Below are 20,130 nucleotides of genomic sequence, written 5' to 3' on the forward strand. Positions count from 1 at the left end.
TTTGTGGTATTATAAAAATTACTAAAGTGGAAACAACCCCATAGTGAAAAGAAATGGCATGTTATACTTGTTTGGAAGTTTCCTCCAACAAAGGCACAAGCTTATTTGAACATCTGTTTCTGCTTGGTTAGGCAGCTAAGTCATGTCTGAAGCCTTATCTGAGCTGCCTTGATCTTTTAGAATATTTTCTTTATGTGAGCTAAAAAGAAATAATGCTAAGCTTTATAGCTTTTGTCTGAAACTAAAATGTGTGTGTTTTCTCACTTATGTGAATGGTTCGCATTTATGGCTGCTAAGATGGTGCTATTTTGAATGTATTCATAAAAAATAAAATTCACTTTCATGTGATTATAGCAACAGAGGTTTATTATTTTGAGAAGAATTAAAACCTGAATGATTCCATTGATACAAGCACTCATGTGTTTTATTAGGACAGAGTAGCTGAAATCCCCATTATAATTAAACAGTAATATTGTTTTAACTAAATAATAATAAATAACTATAATCAGCTTTCGAGACATCTGAAAAATCGTTCATTGCAAAGCTACCTGTAATTGGGTGTCCTGTCAGACATTTAAGTTTTTTAAATCTCATTCCCCAGTCTTTCTCTGCTGTGCTCAGTATCGCCATCAGTGTGGGAACAGCTGAAGCTGTCTTTGCTAGAGGGGGTTGGATAGAGCCTCTCATCTGATGTTTAAAGAAGTGGTGTACCTGCTGGTTGTCATATGATGTGCAGTTTTCCTAAACTGAATGTTCTCACTATACATATATACCCAAGGTTTTCAATACAAATTCTAAGGTGTGGTGGTGGTGAGTTAAATCTTCTACTATCCAGGTTCTTTAGACGGTATTAAACTAAATTATTGCGTGAGCGGAACAACTTCATCTTGTACAATGGCAGTTTTGCCCTTCTTCACTCCCTCTGTGTACCCTGTGCTGCCCCCAAATCCTGTCCAAAGGGTGGAGGGAGCCTCAGATCAGATTTAGGGGTATGTGGGTCGAGGAGAAGGGGAAAATGTCCTGTTGTGCAATCTGAAGTGCTGCTTGTGCACTTATTTAGATCAGTACTTTGCACTGCTGTTTACAGGGAAATTGCCCACTGTAGGGGGACAGGACATCTTCTATCACCCGTAATCATTCTAACTTTATATGATGTTAAGTGTGCATTTACTCTAAGCAGTAAATTACTTATTAGCATGAATAATTAACATTTTCAGCCCTTTCTTTTTGGCAAGTAACCTGCCAGTCTACCCTGTGACATGTACAAGTGTGTGTACAATTGGGACAAATGGACTGATAGATTTCTGTTTGTCTAATAAAATAGTAGGCTTTTAAAAAATGAGTCCCATCCTATTCCATAGTGAATAATGGGTCAATAAACTTTTAGGACGTTTGAGATATCTGTAACAAGTCCTCCTCTTGTTTACGTGATTTGTTCAGGTTTATTAATATGGAGGGTAAGATTTCAATAGAAACATGAAGAATAATATTAAACTTGGGGGTTCTTGTTTGTTTGTTTAGGTAATCCCATGTTTTCAGCGTGATGGGTTGTTCTGCCTGCATGAAAATGGCTGTATTACTTTGAGAGTTCGCAGATCTGTTGGTTGTATAAACAGTACATTAAGCGAAGATCCAGGTGAGCAAGCTACTCCAGTCTACTGAACTAGGTATCTAGCATTTGAAGTTACAAATTCAATGTTACAACCAAAATTTGCATTTATTCTTATTAAAACTTGGGCCATCAGTTTTCCTAGCTGTATCATTTCCAGTATAGTAAATAACTTGAAGGTGTTTGATTACACAAGTCAAATAAAATCCCTCCACCTGGCCCAATGCTGAGATGGAGATGAGTGGAATTCCAACTTTGGCCTTGCCTTTCGCTGGCAAATATTGCTGCGTTGGCCAGCAATATATGCAGCACTCACACTGAAATAGGTTAGTGACCCCTGGCACATATTCATTAAAATAGACTTGAACAGGGTATGAAAGACATAAAGCTGTAGATGTGACAAATGTACCCTATACCCTCACATTCTAAATGTCTTTTTAGTAATTAGTTACTATGTCTTTATTATGTAAATCCTCCAGTGCACTGACCTGCCTCTGTTTCAAATCCCCCAATATTTTGTGTACCTCTATATTCTTAAAAATAATGTCCGTTTATATCATACTATAGATGTAACAGTGGTAACCAGCAGAATTAGCACAAGAGCCCAGTGGTTGCTGCATTTGACTGAAAGCTGTGCGTATCTGATATCTCATGTTTTGACATTTGCAGAACCTGACCCTATTCAGGAACTGGTCTATGACTTACGAAGTCAGTGTGATGCCATCAGAGTTACCAAGACCGTTCGCCCCTTCACTATGGTGTGCTGTCCTGTGAATGAAAATTCTGCAGCTCTCATAGTCAGTGATGGTAGAGTAATGATATGGGAGCTGAAGTCCACCATTTCAGGCCGAAGTCAACGGACTAGGTAACCTTACTGAATGTTCAGGGTTTTTTTTTAATTAGTAGTTTAAACACAAGGAATCCGTGGACTTGACAATGCTGCTTCATTTCTAATGTTTATAACCATGTTTGTTAGTACAACTTTCTACAACAAGGGTTGTTGTTCAGCAAAGCTGCCATTTAAAATGAACAGCCAGATGACTATGGCTAATAGGGACATGGCATACATAACGTCTGACAAGACTTGTATATGATTTATACTAATGTTGTGTGTATTAGGCCACAGTTAATAGGCTTATTGCACCTGTGTGATACAGCATGGGTTGTCATCTTGTTTCGTGTATTATTCTTGGTAATAGTGGTGCTGTCTTCTCTCACCTTCAAAATCAGTGTTGACATAAAATGAGCTCCTTCATTCTTAAAAGATCTCCTCAATATCATTCCATCAATTTAAATAGGCATGATCACAACAAGCTATGTCTGTACAGAGGACAAAGTTGTATATAGCAGAGAGGTGCAGCATGTTGATGTCATCTGTACATGAGGCACTCTAAGGGATCTCAGTTGACACAGAATGGGGAAACCAGCCATTAATTGCAACAATGCAGTAATGTGCTGTCTTTTACTCTTGCCCCTGGACATGAATGCCATTCGTTTCATGAAGGAATACCATCAGGGTGAGGACTAATCATTTGTTAATTCCAGCCATTGAGAATCAAGGATGCTCCTTTTTTGTAGAAAATGAACTTTTCTTCATAGGTGATCCTGGATTCTCTTTGGTGGTCAGGCTAAAGCATGATAGAACGTTGCATGCTTCAGTTTTATTGTAGTTGTCTTTTTGCAGCAATTCAACTGCATCACCTTTGTACTCACCGGTCTCATTCTGTGGAATACCTGTTGGGGCATCTCAGAATAAACTTCCAGACCTGTCACTGGATAATATGATAGGTAAGAGTATGTGAGCCATAACAGTCTTCTATATTTTGGTAACTAATTTAGCTTGCTGTAGTATTCTAAAGCAAAAAGCTGTGTTTCACAGTTTTGAGATTGGTAATTGCTTATGGCCAAATCATGAAATCTATTTTGCTTTTTCTGTTATATTGTACATCAGGGCAAGGCACACTTTCTACCGAAGAGCAACAAAAAAGTTACTGTTTGCAAGAAGTGCATTTAAAGTTCCTGCTAACGGGGCTTCTTTCAGGACTCCCTTTGCCTCCCTTTGCTATCCGCATGTGCCCACCTCTCACCACAAAAAACTTAAAACAGTATCAGCCTCTCCTTGCTGTCGGTAAGTGTCTTAAACAGTACAGTTGAATATATTGCTCAGTTTGACTTTTTGCAGTGATACGTTTGTATGATAAACTGTGTGTCAGTCTGGGGACTATTGCTGTCTGAAATAGCATGCCCTTGAGTTGCTTGAATTACTTCCCAGAATAAATGCTGTCTTAAAAGAGAGATGAAAAGTTTTTCCTGTTCTTAGATATTCCTGCCATATATATTATTAATTTTGTGATTTGTATCCCATTCGAAGACAAACGTTTAGTGTGGCTAAAAATGCATTTTTCCACTCATTAAAATACAAAATGCTAAAAGAGCAGTGAATTTAAATGACCCCAGCTAAATACCTGCTTAACTCTGGCTCCAAAATGCCAATCAGCACATTAAGTCCTGGCTTATGTTTTAATATAATGCATTCTTAAAACTGGTTTAGTGAGGTATTAAAATGCATCTTCTGAAAGCAGTTAATGGATTCAGTGTATAATGGCTGACCTGATCCCATGCTATGTGAAGAAATCCAAATTGTGCCCACTCAGATCTTGTCATGGCTTGCCTTAGTTTTTACACAGCACAATAGATTTTTGAAGGTTCAGTACTGACGCAAGTTGAAGTTTGATGCTTACTGTGGCAAGTTTCTCACTGACTTTTTAAAGGAAGCATTTATGTATGAAATGAGTCCTAAGTTCAATGCATTCATTCTGCTTGTGTAATGACAAGGTAATAAATCAAAATCAGTCTATCAGGATTCTCCCTTGAAGGTTACTTATGGTCTGGCACCCTCCTTACTTGAATATACAGTGGTACCTCAGTTTTTGAATATCTTGAAAGTTGAATGTTTCAGTTTTTGAACGCCAAAAACCCGGAGGTAAATGCTTCCGTTTTCGAACACACCTCAGAAGTCGAATGGCTTCCGCTGAGTTTTTTTTTCAATTTTCTCTATTGAATTTGCAGACCACCCTTTGCACCTTGGTTTTCAAATGTTTTGGAAGTCGAATGGTCTTCTCTTCCGGAACAGATTACGTTCAAAAACTGAGGTACCACTGTATAAAGTCTGCCCACTTGGATTATCTTCTACACAACTACCTACCCAAGTGCTACTATTTATGAAGCATACCTTCAGCCTTGTGAGAAAAAAGGCTGCAAAAGTCACTTGCCTACTAAGAGGCCAGTACCTTGTGTTTTAGTATTGGCTATGGAAAAGGACAGGCTCCTTTCTCCATGGGCAACACGGAAGCCCAGGCTGTGGTGTTAGCAGCCTGGTTAAAGAAAGCAGGGGAGCTTCTACCAAATGAGCAGACAGAAAAATCTGTCCCTCCACTGCCAGCCTGCTTCATTTCTTCGTTTGGTTGTAGATGAAGGCACTTGCCTTCCTTCACGGCTAGCATAGAAATGTAGTTGGCTGGTGGAGGGGTTGTGGAACATTCTGTCTCTCCTCCGCTAGCTCATTGAATTTCCATGCTTGCTGCAGAGAAGGAGAAGCTCCTTTCCCCTGGCCTCCTTGGACACTATCTTTGCTAGCATAGGAGTGAGAGTGGCCCATTTCACTTCCACTGCGCTACCCACTTTCCTCCATGGAAGTAATTTATGTAGCCTATGGCTACCCGGTAAGCTCTTACACTCAAGGCTAGTGTAGTTACCAGTGGATCGGGCCTAATGTTGTGGGTGGGTGATGTAAAACCTGCCTAGCAATCTAATCCATCACTTGAGGATGAGTGACTAAAGGAAACTATGTGGAAAACTAAGTATAAGAGATTCACTTTTGTGGTGGGGAGGGCAACAAAGTTGATTTTAAAATGTCAATGTGATTTTTGTAAATTTTGCAAATATTCAATTGACTCCTTGCAGGAACAAGCAATGGCTCGGTCCTGGTGTATAACCTTACCAGTGGGCTCCTACACAAAGAGTTAAGCATTCATTCCTGCGAAGTCAAGTGAGTTTCTTTAAATAGTTGTTGATTTTCTGGAGAAAGGAAGATTAAAGTGTTTAATGTTCTATAAGCAATGCTGGCATTTGGCTGAATCATAAAATAGTATGCAGGAAGATTGTTCAATAGGGTCGTTTTCTTTTGCAAATAGAGCCATAGTTCTGTGAAAACTGTTCTGCTTTATAAATATTTGAATTGGTAACTAATGTGTGTGTGTTGATCAAGGCTGAACACAAGCCTTTGTGTCCCTAGACATTGCAGCATAGAGAATTTCTGCCTAATGTGAGTCTGATTACAGCTATATTTATAAGGACCATACTATGTGCAAGGCGGTTCCACAATTCTTCCTCCTGACTGCGTTTTGTATTAAACAAAAGCCCCAAATGGCCATGGAAGTCTGAAAAGAGGAATGGAGGACCAGCAGCTATGGGAAGACCATGTACTGCTGAACTCTTAACTCTCATCCCATTGTTTGTCCTGTGTCTTTGTCCCTTGTGTGTGGGGGGGGGGGAGGTGGACATGACAAGTAGGGAAAGGGTTGCACGGTCCTTCAAACCTGCTGACAGTCCTTCACCATTGATCTTAGGCTTATGTGGCTGCTTATTTATTTAAAATTAAAACTTCAGGATATGGAATAATAAAATGGCTGTTACAAGTAACTTGGTTGCTACGACTCTTGTGACATATTTCATTGCAGATCAATCTGTCCACGGAGACTTACTTTTGTGCTACAACTGCATTTACAAGGAGATATACAGTTATGTTGATCAAGGCTGAACACAAGCCTTTGTGTCCCTAGACATTGCAGCATAGAGAATTTCTGCCTAATGTGAGTCTGATTACAGCTATATTTATAAGGACCATACTATGTGCAAGGCCCCTTCATGGATCACTGCCTTGCCGTGGCGAAGGGGCTTGAAGAACTCAGAGAAGCTTTGAACTACGCCGAGCAGGGCACACAAGATGAACAGGTCATAGTGGAGAGTTTTGACCAAACGTGATCCACCTGGAGGAGGAACCGGCAAGCCACTCCAGTATCCTTGCCAAGAAAACTCCATGGACAAAGACAACAGGCATATAAAAGTTATGACGCTGGAAGATGAGCCCCTCAGGTCGGAAGGCGTCCAACATGCTACTGGGGAAGAGCGGAGGGCAAGTACAAGTAGATCCAGAGCTGATGAAGCGGCTGGGCCAAAGCCGAAAGGACGCTCAGTTGCGGATATGCCTGGAAGCGAAAGGAAAGTCCAATGCTGTAAAGAAAAATATTGCATAGGAACCTGGAATGTAAGAACCATGAACCTAGGTAAGTTGGAGGTGGTCAAAAATGAGATGGCAAGAATAAATATTGACATCCTGGGCATCAGTGAACTAAAATGGACGGGAATGGGCGAATTCAGTTCGGATGACCATCACATCTACTACTGTGGGCAAGAAACCCGTAAAAGAAATGGAGTGGCCCTCATAGTCAACAAAAGAGTGGCGAAAGCTGTACTGGGATGCAATCTCAAAAATGATAGAATGATCTCGATACGAATCCAAGGCAGACCTTTTAACATCACAGTAATCCAAGTTTATGCACCAACCACTGGTGCTGAAGAAACTGAAATAGACCAATTTTATGAAGACTTACAAGACCTTATAGAAGTGACACCAAAGAAGGATGTTCTTCTCATTATAGGGGATTGGAATGCTAAAGTAGGGAATCAAGAGATAAAAGGAACAACTGGCAAGTTTGGCCTTGGAGATCAAAACGAAGCAGGGCAAAGGCTAATAGAGTTCTGTCAAGAGAACAAGCTGGTCATCACAAACACGCTTTTCCAACAACACAAGAGACGTCTCTACACATGGACATCACCAGATGGGCAGTATCGAAATCAGATTGATTATATTCTCTGCAGCCAAAGATGGAGAAGCTCTATACAGTCAGCAAAAACAAGACCTGGAGCTGACTGTGGCTCAGATCATCAGCTTCTTATAGCAAAATTCAAGCTTAAACTGAAGAAAGTAGGAAAAACCACTGGGCCGGTAAGATACAATCTAAGTCAAATCCCTTATGAATACACAGTGGAAGTGAGGAACAGGTTTAAGGATTTAGATTTGCTGGACAGAGTGCCTGAAGAACTATGGATGGAGGCTCGTAACATTGTACAGGAGGCAGCAACGAAAACCATCCCAATGAAAAGGAAATGCAAGAAAGCAAAGTGGCTGTCCAACGAGGCCTTACAAATAGCGGAGGAGAGAAGGCAAGCAAAATGCGAGGGAGATAGTGAAAGATACAGGAAATTGAATGCAGATTTCCAAAGAATAGCAAGGAGAGACAAGAAGGCCTTCTTAAACGAGCAGTGCAAACAAATAGAGGAAAACAACAGAATGGGAAGAACCAGAGATCTGTTCAAGAAAATTGGAGATATGAAAGGAACATTTCGTACAAAGATTACCATAATAAAGGACAAAAGTGGTAAGGACCTAACAGAAGCAGAAGACATCAAGAAGAGGTGGCAAGAATACACAGAGGAATTATACCAGAAAGATATGGATGTCTCGTACACCCCAGGTAGTGTGGTTGCTGACCTTGAGCCAGACATCCTGGAAAGTGAAGTCAAATGGGCCTTAGAAAGCACTGCAAATAACAAGGCCAGTGGAAGTGATGGTATTCCAGCTGAACTATTTAAAATTTTAAAAGATGATGCTGTTAAGGTGCTACACTCAATATGCCAGCAAATTTGGAAAACTCAGCAGTGGCCAGAAGATTGGAGAAGATCAGTCTACATCCCAATCCCAAAGAAGGGCAGTGCCAAAGAATGCTCCAACTACCGCACAATTGCACTCATTTCACACGCTAGCAAGGTTATGCTTAAAATTCTACAAGGAAGGCTCAAACAGTATGTGGATCGAGAACTCCCAGAAGTGCAAGCTGGATTTAGAAGAGGCAGAGGAATTAGAGACCAAATTGCAAACATGCGCTGGATTATGGAGAAAGCTAGAGAGTTCCAGAAAGACATCTAGACTTCCGGTTAGCGCCGGCGCTTAATAGCGGATCTCAACCGGAGCTCCGGGAGAGATCTGCTTCGTGGGTTCGGGTCCTGTCAGCTACGGCGAAGCGGGGACCCCTAAAAATCACAGGCGCGTTGCCTGTGAACTGGAGACTCGGCGGGCACCTTTGCGCCCCCCCGACGCTGCGAAATAGCCTTTTTAAAGGCTCCGGAGGAGCGGAGGGGTCTTGGAGCGGTGCTGAGAGTCGTCTTCACCCAGCCTGCGAAGCGAAGCCGCGTCGCCATTAGCGGAGAGCGCTGACTTCTTCCCGGGAAATTGGATTAAAAGAACAACTATCCGTGAGTAGGATTGACCGCTAAAATATAATTGGACACTAAAAGTAAAGAAATTGGGCACCGAGACGGACAAGCACTAAAAAGGAAGTCTGCTTTCCGTTCTGTAGCAAGATCAAAGCGAAAGGCACTCTAGCTGTAACTGCTTGAGAGGAAACTTGCGGGATTTAAGAAATCCACCACCAAAGCAAAGAACTCCCCCCCCCCGAAGGCAGGAGGGGGGGAAAGAAGATTTTAAAAGTGTTTCCCTGCCAATTTAAAAGAATTGGATTAAGTATCGCTGCTCTTTAACCTGGGATCGGACTGCCGGAGAAAAGGAACCGGCTAAGGACTGTTGCTATAAGAAGCTAAAAAATATCTCAAATTGACTTTGGTTACTTCCAATTTGAAACACTGTTTCTGTGGTATTACAAAGTTACTTACAGGACACTATTGACTGGGATCCCCTTGAAAAAGGAAAGAAAAATTGAAAGGGACTAGGAAACTTTTATTCCTTCTTTTTTGAAGAGTGTGGGATTACTTTGAGAAGCATAGAACTGACTCTACGCCCCCTAGAGGACCTACAAATTGTTTCAGCAACAAGTGGAGTTTAAAATTTGAGAACTTTGTTTGTGAGTTTCAAAGTCTGGGAATGACCTTGACTAAAAGACTTTGTTATGGCAGATGGTAAAGAGAAAGGGGAGTTACAAGAAACAACCTTGAGATCTGGCAGACAATACAAAATTGACACTTACATGCAAAGAAGGGCTTCTGTAACAGGAGCCTCTGGAACTATAGTGGCTGCAAAGCCAAAAGCGAAAGCAATGTCTACAGAAGAATCATTTGCTAAGGTATTGGAGAAGATAAATGACTCTTTGGAGGAACTAAAAAAGCAAGGTGCGGAGACTAAATTGCAAGTTGCTGAAACTAAAGTACAAGTTGCTGAAACAAATAAAAAAATTGAAGAAATCTCTGGGAAAATTGACCTAAATACTAAAAGTATAACTGACCTAGGGAATAAAGTGAACTCAAATGCAGAAGCAATTGGGAAATTATTGGAAGATTCATCTATAACACGAAAGATAGCCGAGGAAGCTAAGGAAATTGCAACTGCTGCGGAGGAAAAATTTCCACCAGTTTACAAGAAATTGGATGAATATGAACTGGCACTCTCTATGCAGGATATGCAACGCAAGGAGAGGAACCTGAGGATCAGACTTGTGCCGGAAAAGGAAGGAGAGAACTTGGTGGATGATTTGACAAAAGAATTTTCTGATTTTTGGAAGCAGGAGCTGAAGAAAGAAGATTTTAAGATAGAAAGTGCATTTAGATTGGGAATAAGACAGAAGAGAAATCGACCCAGAGAATGTCTTATTACCTTAAGATCAAAGGAGGAGCGAGATAAAATATTGAACCTGCACTACCAAACAGCCCTTCGAATTGAAGACTTTTTTATTGAGATCTTTAAAGACATCCCTAAGAGTATCTTGGACGCAAGAGGACATTATAAAGACCTGGTGACACTGCTGAAGAAGAACTACATACCATTCAGGTGGGAATTTCCCCAAGGCTTGTCTTTTAAATATAAGGGAAAGAAGAGAAGAATAAAGACTGTAAGTGATAAAGACAAGTTCTTGGGAGAACACGAAGAAGACCTACAGAAAGAGACATTTCCAGGACAAGGGCATCCATCACTGGACACGAACACGGTATCACCGACAGACGAGGAACAAAAACAGGGAGCTGTAGGAGGAAGGAGTAAATAATCCCATCATGGCTCTGCAACTTCTAACCTGGAATTGTAATGGCTTAAATATTCCCAGGAAGAGAAAAAATATATTTCATGCCTTAAAGAAAGACCAATTGGACTTGATTTGCCTACAAGAGACCCACGTGACAAGAGCACATAGAAAATTATTAATAAATAAAAGACTGGGACAGGAATTTATATCTTCAGACAGAGTAAAAAAGAGAGGAGTGGTGATCTATGCAAAAGAAAAATTGCAACCGAAACAAATTTTTAAAGATGATCAAGGAAGATATTTGGCAATTGAAATTCAATCTCAAGGAGAGAAGTATTTGATAGTGGGAATCTATGCACCAAACGAAGGGAAAGCTGAATTTTTTAAGAAGTTGCATGAAACTTTGATGGACCATATGGATTACAACTTAATTTTGATGGGAGATATGAATGGAGTGGTTTCAACAAATATGGACAAGGCACAAAGACAGGTAATAACAAAAGATGGAAGACTACCAAAGACTTTTTTTGAAATGACTGACAATATGGACTTGATTGATATTTGGAGAACAAAACACCCATTAGAAAGAGAGGGAACCTTCTTTTCTGAAGCCAAAATGACATGGACAAGGATTGACCAAATCTGGGTGACTAGCAGTATGGCTCCGAATATAAAAAAAGTAGAAATCTGCCCAAAAACTTTCTCCGACCATAATGCTGTAAAGATGGTGATGAGGCAAACAACAACTGGTTCCTTCAGATGGAGAATGAATGACACCTTATTTAGAGACGAGGAGATCTGCAAGAAGGCCCAAAAAACCTTGAAAGACTATTTTGAAATCAACTTAAGGTCTGAAGTAGAAAAAAGAATAGTATGGGACGCAAGCAAAGCCGTGATGAGAGGGTTTTTGATTCAGCAAAATACTTTAAAGAAGAGAAAGCAAAATGAGAAAAAGGAGAGAATTTTGGAAAAGATAAAAGAAGGGGAAAAACAATTAAGATCGAAGCCAAAATCCCAAGAGATTCTAAGAGAAATCAAATTTCATCAAACACAATATATGGAACTGATGAATCAAGAATTAGAGTGGAGAATTAAACAAATGAGACAAAAGACTTTTGAATCTGCTGATAAATGTGGCAAGTTACTGGCTTGGCAAATAAAGAAGAGACAAAAACTCAACACGGTAACAAATATAGAAGTGGAAGGAAAAAACATAAGCAACCCAGCGGAAATTAGGAATTGTTTTCAGAACTACTTTAGACAACTTTACACACAAGGGCCGCAAAAAGAAATGGACATACAACAGTTCCTCGAGGAAAATGGGCTGAAAAAGGTTTCGCATGAAAGTAAGATAATATTGAACCAGGAGATATCAGCACAAGAAATAGAAGATGCCATTCAAGGCATGACGCTGGGCAAATCCCCTGGACCGGATGGACTGACTTCCAAATACTACAAAGTTTTGAAGGAAGGGTTGATACAACCTTTGAAGGAAGTCTGCAATGAGATTATGGAGGGGAAAAGGGCACCCGATACGTGGAGAGAGGCCTACATTACACTTATACCAAAGACAGAGACTGAAAAGACCCAACTTAAAAACTACCGACCCATCTCGTTATTGAATGTGGATTACAAAATCTTTGCTGATATTTTGGCAAAAAGACTGAAGAGAGTTTTGATGGAGGAGATTCACGGGGACCAAGCGGGCTTTCTCCCAAAAAGGCACTTGTCGAACAATGTAAGGAATATAATTGACATTTTGGAAAAGCTGGAAGTGAACATAAACACTAAAGCTGTTTTGATATTTGTGGATGCCGAGAAAGCCTTTGACAACATTTCTTGGAGTTTTATGTTGAAGAACCTCCGGGGGATGGGGGTAGGCCAAGGGTTTGAAAATGGTATAGGTGCAATATACTCTGAACAGAAAGCCAAACTAATTGTAAATAATGTGGTTACAGAAGAGTTCAAGATTGAAAAAGGGACACGCCAGGGGTGCCCTATCTCCCCATTACTTTTTATATCGGTCCTGGAGGTTTTGCTTAATATGATTAGGAGGGACCAGTTGGTTAAAGGGATTCAGGTCGGAGCTAAACAATATAAACTGAGAGCATTTGCAGATGACTTAGTACTTACATTGCAAGAGCCAGAAGCTAGCACGAAAAGAGTTTTGGAAATAATTCAAGAGTTTGGTCAAATGGCAGGATTTAAATTGAATAAGTCTAAGACAAAGGTATTGGAGAAAAATTTGACACAGATAGAAAAGGAAAGGTTCCAGAATGAGACAGGGTTGACTGTGGTTAAAAAAGTGAAATATTTGGGTATAAATATGACAGCTAAAAATGTGAATTTGTTTAAAGATAATTATGAAAAAACTTGGAGAGAAGTGAAAAAAGATTTGGAGATTTGGTCCAACTTGAAGCTTTCCTTGTTAGGCCGTATTGCAGCTATAAAGATGAATGTATTGCCAAGAATGTTGTTTTTGTTCCAAGCATTGCAAATAATTGATAAAATGGATTGTTTCAAGAGGTGGCAAAAAGACATATCTAAATTTGTCTGGCAGGGCAAAAAGCCCAGAATTAAATTTAAGATATTAACGGACTCAAAGGAAAGAGGGGGGTTTGCCCTGCCAGACTTTAAACTTTACTATGAAGCGGCAGCTTTCTGCTGGCTGAAAGAATGGCTACTTCTTGAAAACACAGACATTTTGGATTTGGAAGGTTTTAATAACATTTTTGGGTGGCATGCATATTTGTGGTATGACAAGGTTAAAGCACATAAAAGTTTTAAAAATCATATTGTCAGAAAAGCACTACTAAATGTCTGGGACAGATATAAAGACTTGCTGGAAAATAAAACTCCAAGGTGGCTGTCGCCAATGGAAGCTAAGGCAGTTAAAAAGTTAAATATGGAGTCCAAGTGGCCAAGATACTGGGAAATTTTGGAAAAGGAAGGGGACAAATTGAGATTGCAGAGTTTTGAGAAATTAAAAGGGAAGGTGAGAGACTGGTTCCACTACCATCAAATTAATGAAGCGTTTAAACTGGACAGTAAAATTGGCTTCCAGGTGGAAAAATCAAAATTGGAGACAGAACTGTTAGAACCCAGTACTAAGAATTTGTCCAAAATGTACAATTTGCTGCTGAAATGGAATACACAAGATGAAACGGTTAAATCGGTTATGATTAAATGGGCTCAGGACATTGGTCACAATATTTTGTTTGCTGATTGGGAAAAGTTGTGGACCACCGGGATAAAATTTACGGCATGTAATGCCTTAAGAGAAAACATTATGAAAATGATATATAGGTGGTACATAACCCCAGTCAAGCTTGCAAAGATTTACCATGTGCCTGACAACAAATGTTGGAAATGTAAAGAAACTGAAGGTACATTTTTTCATCTTTGGTGGACCTGCCCGAAGATTAAGGCATTCTGGGAAATGATCTATAATGAACTTAAAAAGGTATTTAAATATACTTTCCCCAAGAAACCAGAGGCCTTTCTCTTGGGTATTGTCGGCCAAGGGGTGTTAAAGACGGATATAACTTTCTTTATGTATGCTACAACAGCAGCTAGAATACTCATTGCGAAGTACTGGAAGACGCAAGAACTACCCACACTGGAAGAATGGCAGATGAAGGTGATAGACTATATGGGCTTGGCAGAAATGACGAGCAGAATCCGAAACCAGGGAAGAGAAGCAGCGCAAGAAGAATGGAAAAAATTCAAGGACTATTTAAAGAAATATCACAAAGTTAATGAAAGTTAGAATGATGTTGGACTGGAAAGTAAACGGTTACTATTAGCAATGGTTAAGACAAGGAAAATAAGGAAGAATAGTCTAAATTTAAATTAAAATAAGGGAAGATTTGCTGAACAATCGATAAGAATTTGGAATACAGAAAGGAATACATGAGGAAGTCGGGGAAGATAGGATATGAAATTAGGATATGAAATGATACATGTTTTTTGTTTTGTTTTTGTTTTTGTATGTTTATGTTTGTTGTATTGTGTTTATATGGAAAAATAAAAATATTTAAAAAAAAAAAAAAAAAAGAGAGTTCCAGAAAGACATCTACTTCTGCTTCATTGACTATGCAAAAGCCTTTGACTGTGTCGACCACAGCAAACTATGGCAAGTTCTTAAAGAAATGGGAGTGCCTGATCACCTCATCTGTCTCCTGAGAAATCTCTATGTGGGACAAGAAGCTACAGTTAGAACTGGATATGGAACAACTGATTGGTTCAAAATTGGGAAAGGCGTACGACAAGGCTGTATTTTGTCTCCCTGCTTATTTAATTTATACGCAGAATACATCATGCGAAAGGCTGGGCTGGATGAATCCCAAGCTGGAATTAAGATTGCCGGAAGAAATATCAACAACCTCAGATATGCAGATGACACAACCTTGATGGCAGAAAGTGAGGAGGAATTAAAGAACCTTTTAATGAGGGTGAAAGAGGAGAGTGCAAAATATGGTCTGAAGCTCAACATCAAAAAAACGAAGATCATGGCCACTGGTCCCATCACCTCCTGGCAAATAGAAGGGGAAGAAATGGAGGCAGTGAGAGATTTTACTTTCTTGGGCTCCATGATCACTGCAGATGGTGACAGCAGCCACGAAATTAAAAGACGCCTGCTTCTTGGGAGAAGGGCAATGACAGGCCTAGACAGCATCTTGAGAAGTAGAGACATCACCTTGCCAACAAAGGTCCGTATAGTTAAAGCCATGGTTTTCCCAGTAGTGATGTATGGAAGTGAGAGCTGGACCATAAAGAAGGCTGATCGCCGAAGAATTGATGCTTTTGAATTATGGTGCTGGAGAAGACTCTTGAGAGTCCCATGGACTGCAAGAAGATCAAATGCATCCATTCTTAATGAAATCAGCCCTGAGTGCTCACTGGAAGGACAGATTGTGAAGCTGAGGCTCCAGTACTTTGGCCACCTCATGAGAAGAGAAGACTCCCTGGAGAAGACACTGATGCTGGGAAAGATGGAGGGCACAAGGAGAAGGGGGCGACAGAGGATGAGATGGTTGGATAGTGTTTTCGAGGTTACCAGCATGAGTTTGACTAAACTGCGGGAGGTAGTGGAGGACAGAGGTGCCTGGCGTGCTCTGGTCCATGGGGTCACGAAGAGTCGGACACGACTAAACGACTAAACAACAACATACAGTTATGAGATGCTGCCCTTAGGTAACAATTCAAGAGGATACAGTCTCATGCTCAGCATGTTTTGTGAGCATCTCAGTGAAATCTGAAACAAGAGTAAACCAGACTTGTTGCAAAGCCTCTGGAAGTTACTAGCCTGGAAACATTTGTACCCTGCTCCTTTTTACTCAAAAGATTCCGCTTCATTTTCCCCTCATGGGTGCTGCTCTCATTATTACCAGGAAGTGGTGCCTTTCTGTTTCTCTTTCTCCTGCCCCCCCCCCCGTTTTTAATAATGGCACACCCACCAAAGGGAAGTGCTGTTGGAGACAGTTCAAGCTGCTTGAGCCAGTCCTTCACCCAGAGTATCTCTGGGCCCACAGCTTGGGCCCAGAAGCTGGTCCACCTGGCAAAGCAATTCAGTTCCCCCCTGCTTTGCCAGCCTATTCAGCTTCTATATACCTACCGCCTGAGGAGGAGGTGAATCCACTTCCTTTGTAGCCAAGTATAGTCATTGATCTGGCTGGCAAAGCAGAGCTGTGCTCCTGCTTCACTCACCTGCATGGAACTCCTGGTCAGAGTCAAGACAGAAATAAACAAGCATGCAGTTTGAATATACAATTACCCATTTGTACTTGAAGCACCAGGTGTTTGGTCACAGATATGCGGAGCTGATTGAACTACTGGTCTCTTGTACCTACATGCTGATCTTTTTTTTAAAAAAAGCAAACAAAACTTGCCACAACCTTTCAGGATGTGGTATGCTGGAAAAAAATCTCTGTGACAAACATTATTTTTGTTATCTATGCACAGAGATAGCACAGTTGGTTCCGATAATGCTTTTTCCAGGCTACAAGCAAATCAGAAAGTGGTTTATGCAATACAGTACAACATGACATTTATGCGTGGCACATGGCAGACCAAATTGCTTTGGCTTATATCACTGCTAAAGACATCAAAACACAAGAAGCAGTTAACTAGAAGTGGGTGATCATGAAAATCTGCTGTGAGCTTTATTCCCAAGTTCATATAGAGGATTTCTATTGCACACAGCAGTGTCTAGGGAAAAGCGTATTTGCTTTTAATCTTTGTCTAATTTCTTTTCTCTTCGATCATGTGCTACTGTAACTTTGATATTCAGTTGCTCAGCTTTTTGAGTCTTTTGAATCCTGCCATGTTTTATATTAATATTGGAACATTTAATGCTTTAAACATTAGTGCTAATATTTCCCCAAAGTTAAATTTAAAACTATTTAAAATGCCTTATCGCATTGCAGTTTGAAAAGTGTCTTACATAATTTTATATGCTTCACTTTAAGCATAATTATACTTTCATCTTCTTCTCAGTTTAATAATTGATAATGTTAGTTTGGGCATTGGAAAAGCCCAATCTTAAATGCAATCAAGTATTAAAAAACGTTTTGAACATTTTAGAATTTAAATTAAATTTAACTGAAATTTGCACGTAGCCCATAACTATTGGGACCTCAGAAGTGTGTGAAATAAAAAATATTTTTGTAAGGATGGACAGAAGCGTGACAAAATGCAACTGAATTTTACATTTACTAGCTACAAAACCATGGAACCTATTCATTATTAATTGTTCTGTTTTATATATAAAGTAAACAAAATATATTCTGTTTTGGGAAATAAGTTATTATTATTATTCTTGTATATAGGTTCTGAAATTATGGATATTTTGAAAGGTAAAGGGTAAGAGTTTGAAAGCATACGAGTGCAAGTAGATAAATAGGTACCGCTGCAGCGGGAAGGTAAATGGTGTTTCTGTCATGGTATTCCATTGTGCCAGAAGCAGTTTAGTCATGCTGGCCACATGACCCAGAAAGCTGTCTGTGGAGAAACGCCAGCTCCCTCAGATATTTTGAAATATATTTGTCAGTAAGCATTGCGGGGCTGATTTACAAATGAGTGCCTGCCATATATTTTCTTACCAAGTCCTGCAGAATCAAATAGAGTGAACTCCCAAGTGTGAACAGTGTGGGTATGTGGACATAGTCAGCAACCATTTCCTTTATTTTTAAAAAGATAAATCTGCTGTATTTTCAAATTGCTCAGGCACTGTTTGCGCTCACACCAGTTTTATCCTAGCAACAATCCTGCAATGTAGATTAGAATAGACCAGGCATGGCCAAACTTGGCCCTCCAGATGTTTTGGGACTACAGTCATACCTCGGATTGAAGTAGCTTCGGGATAAATATTTTAGGGTTGCATGCTGCGGCGACCCGGAAGTAAGGGAGCGCATTACTTCCGGGTTTCGCCGCATGCGCAGACGGTCAAAATGACGTCATGCGCAGAAGTGGCGAATCACAGCAGACGCGAGTTGGGTTCGCTTCTGGATGTGAACGGGGCTCTGAAGCAGATCCCGTTCACATCCAGAGGTACCACTGTACAACTCCCACCATCCCTAGCTAACAGGACCAGTGGTCGGGGATGATGGGAATTGTAGTCCCAAAACATCTGGAGGGCCAAGTTTGGCCATGCCTGGAGTAGACTAAGAAAAAGTGAATGGCTTAGGGTTACTCAGTGAGCATCTTGCTCTTCCAGAAGGTATTCTAAATGGGTACCAGCTTGGTGATATCCAGAAATTGGGGATTACAATTCCCCTCAGCCCCAGCCAGCATGATGAGGGATGACTGGAGTTGTTGTAGTTCAAAACATCTGGATGGCAGCACCTCAGCTAGTCCTGCTCTAAAGCTCTGTGGGACTTTACTGAATGCATTGAGGGATGTGTTTGTGCATGCAGGTGCTCATTAGAACAAGCAGGTGTGTATCAGAACTGTTGAACTGATAAGCAATAATTTTAAAATAGCAAGGTGGAGGCGAAGGAGAGCCTAGCAGTTATTTCTCTTCTCCCGGGCACATTTCCTCACAGAGGCTGTATGAATTTAATATTAAAGAGTGACTTGAGTAGGTTGCCTTGGGTTAGTCAGAAGTTAAGAAGTTGCAAAATTCAATATCTTTCTATTCCATAGTTAAAGTGGCTGTTACAAATTGCACTGTATATAAAAATACATGAGCCTTGCACTAAAGAAATAGGTGCAGTTCATAAAACTGGTGTTCTGTGATTACTAATTGCATTCAATGAGAGGTAGGTAGTTTTTTATGCCAACTTACCTGAAAAATGGCAATATTCCAGTAATAGATTGCTCTTGCATTAATGCTGGAACATTTGCTCTGATTTAATGCAGTGAACAAATTTCTTGCACCTTTATTCAAAGGACATTAGCGGGGAAAGGCTTTATCAAGCATTTATAAGCAGAAGTACACTTGACTCCCAATGGTTCTAAGTGGCTTTCTCCCCATCAGCATGAAACTATATTTCTCTCTCTGTGTGTGTGTTGTGTTTAGATGTAGCAGAATAGCCCAGAATTCCAGAACAAAAAGATTCTTCTCCCCAGGACTCAGATAATAAGGAGAGGACAAAAATGGGTAATGGGTTTTGTGTGTTGGAAACTTTTTTAGTGGATTTTGTCCTCAGTTAAGAATATTTGTGCCATAAATCTTAATCCTGTACGTTATATTGTACAATCGGGTACAATAAAGTGTGTACAATAGAGTACACTCGTCTTAACACATCAATGCATCTAAATTCTCAGTAGGTTAAGAGTAAATCATTAAGATCACAATCTCAAGTATGTTTACTTAGGACTCAAGACAGTGCCATACACTGATTACTGTGGGGAATGAGTGTGTCAGCCTGCATCTGGGAACACCTAAACACTGGATTGTGGAACACTGGATTGTGGGAAACCTAAAGTGACCATGGTGTGTCCTACTGCAATTTGTAAAGGTCTGGTTTCAGCATCATAGGAAGCTTCCTTATCCCGAGATGTGTAGAGCCATTGACACAATTGCACTTAAGTGGCCTTGTCATCACTGTGGAGTGTGCAGGCTGCCTTGGTTCTCTAGTGAGCTGCATGCCGTGAATCAGGGGGGCTGATGCCTACAGGTCTGGTGGAGTTAACATTTGTCTGAACCTGACTTAATATAGAGGAGAGAACATTATCACGCCTATCATGTGGTGACGCTTCTCATCACCCTGGAGTCGGAGTCCTCATTTTCAGGGGACGAGGGCAAGGACTCTGAAGCTTGAAAGAGAAGGGCATACAGGGCCAGCCCCAAAAGCGTGTCCGCTGGATCACCCATTAGTGCCTGTGCCCTGCCCTGAGAATGCAGTGTTGGCATCTGCAGAACATCTGTTTGAAGCCACTGGGAGCTGTCATTGGATTTGGAGCAAGGTGACACCAATATGCAGGAGA

At 40.5% G+C, this 20,130-nt stretch overlaps 1 protein-coding gene across 2 annotated transcripts in view; it reads left to right on the top strand.

Moving 5' to 3' along the window:
• WDR11 (WD repeat domain 11) overlaps positions 1–20,130 on the top strand; it is a 58,251-nt gene that overhangs the window by 12,846 nt on the left and 25,275 nt on the right. For both annotated transcript variants that reach the window (XM_083616846.1, XM_083616847.1), the window contains exons 7-11: positions 1,522–1,636; positions 2,279–2,474; positions 3,294–3,397; positions 3,561–3,737; positions 5,573–5,657. In XM_083616846.1, coding sequence (XP_083472972.1) covers positions 1,522–1,636; positions 2,279–2,474; positions 3,294–3,397; positions 3,561–3,737; positions 5,573–5,657 — 677 coding nt within the window. The remainder of the gene's footprint in view (positions 1–1,521; positions 1,637–2,278; positions 2,475–3,293; positions 3,398–3,560; positions 3,738–5,572; positions 5,658–20,130) is intronic.

Source organism: Podarcis filfolensis, assembly GCF_964270895.1.
Source record: "Podarcis filfolensis genome assembly, chromosome: 5".
In the NCBI taxonomy this organism is placed as follows: domain Eukaryota; kingdom Metazoa; phylum Chordata; class Lepidosauria; order Squamata; family Lacertidae; genus Podarcis; species Podarcis filfolensis.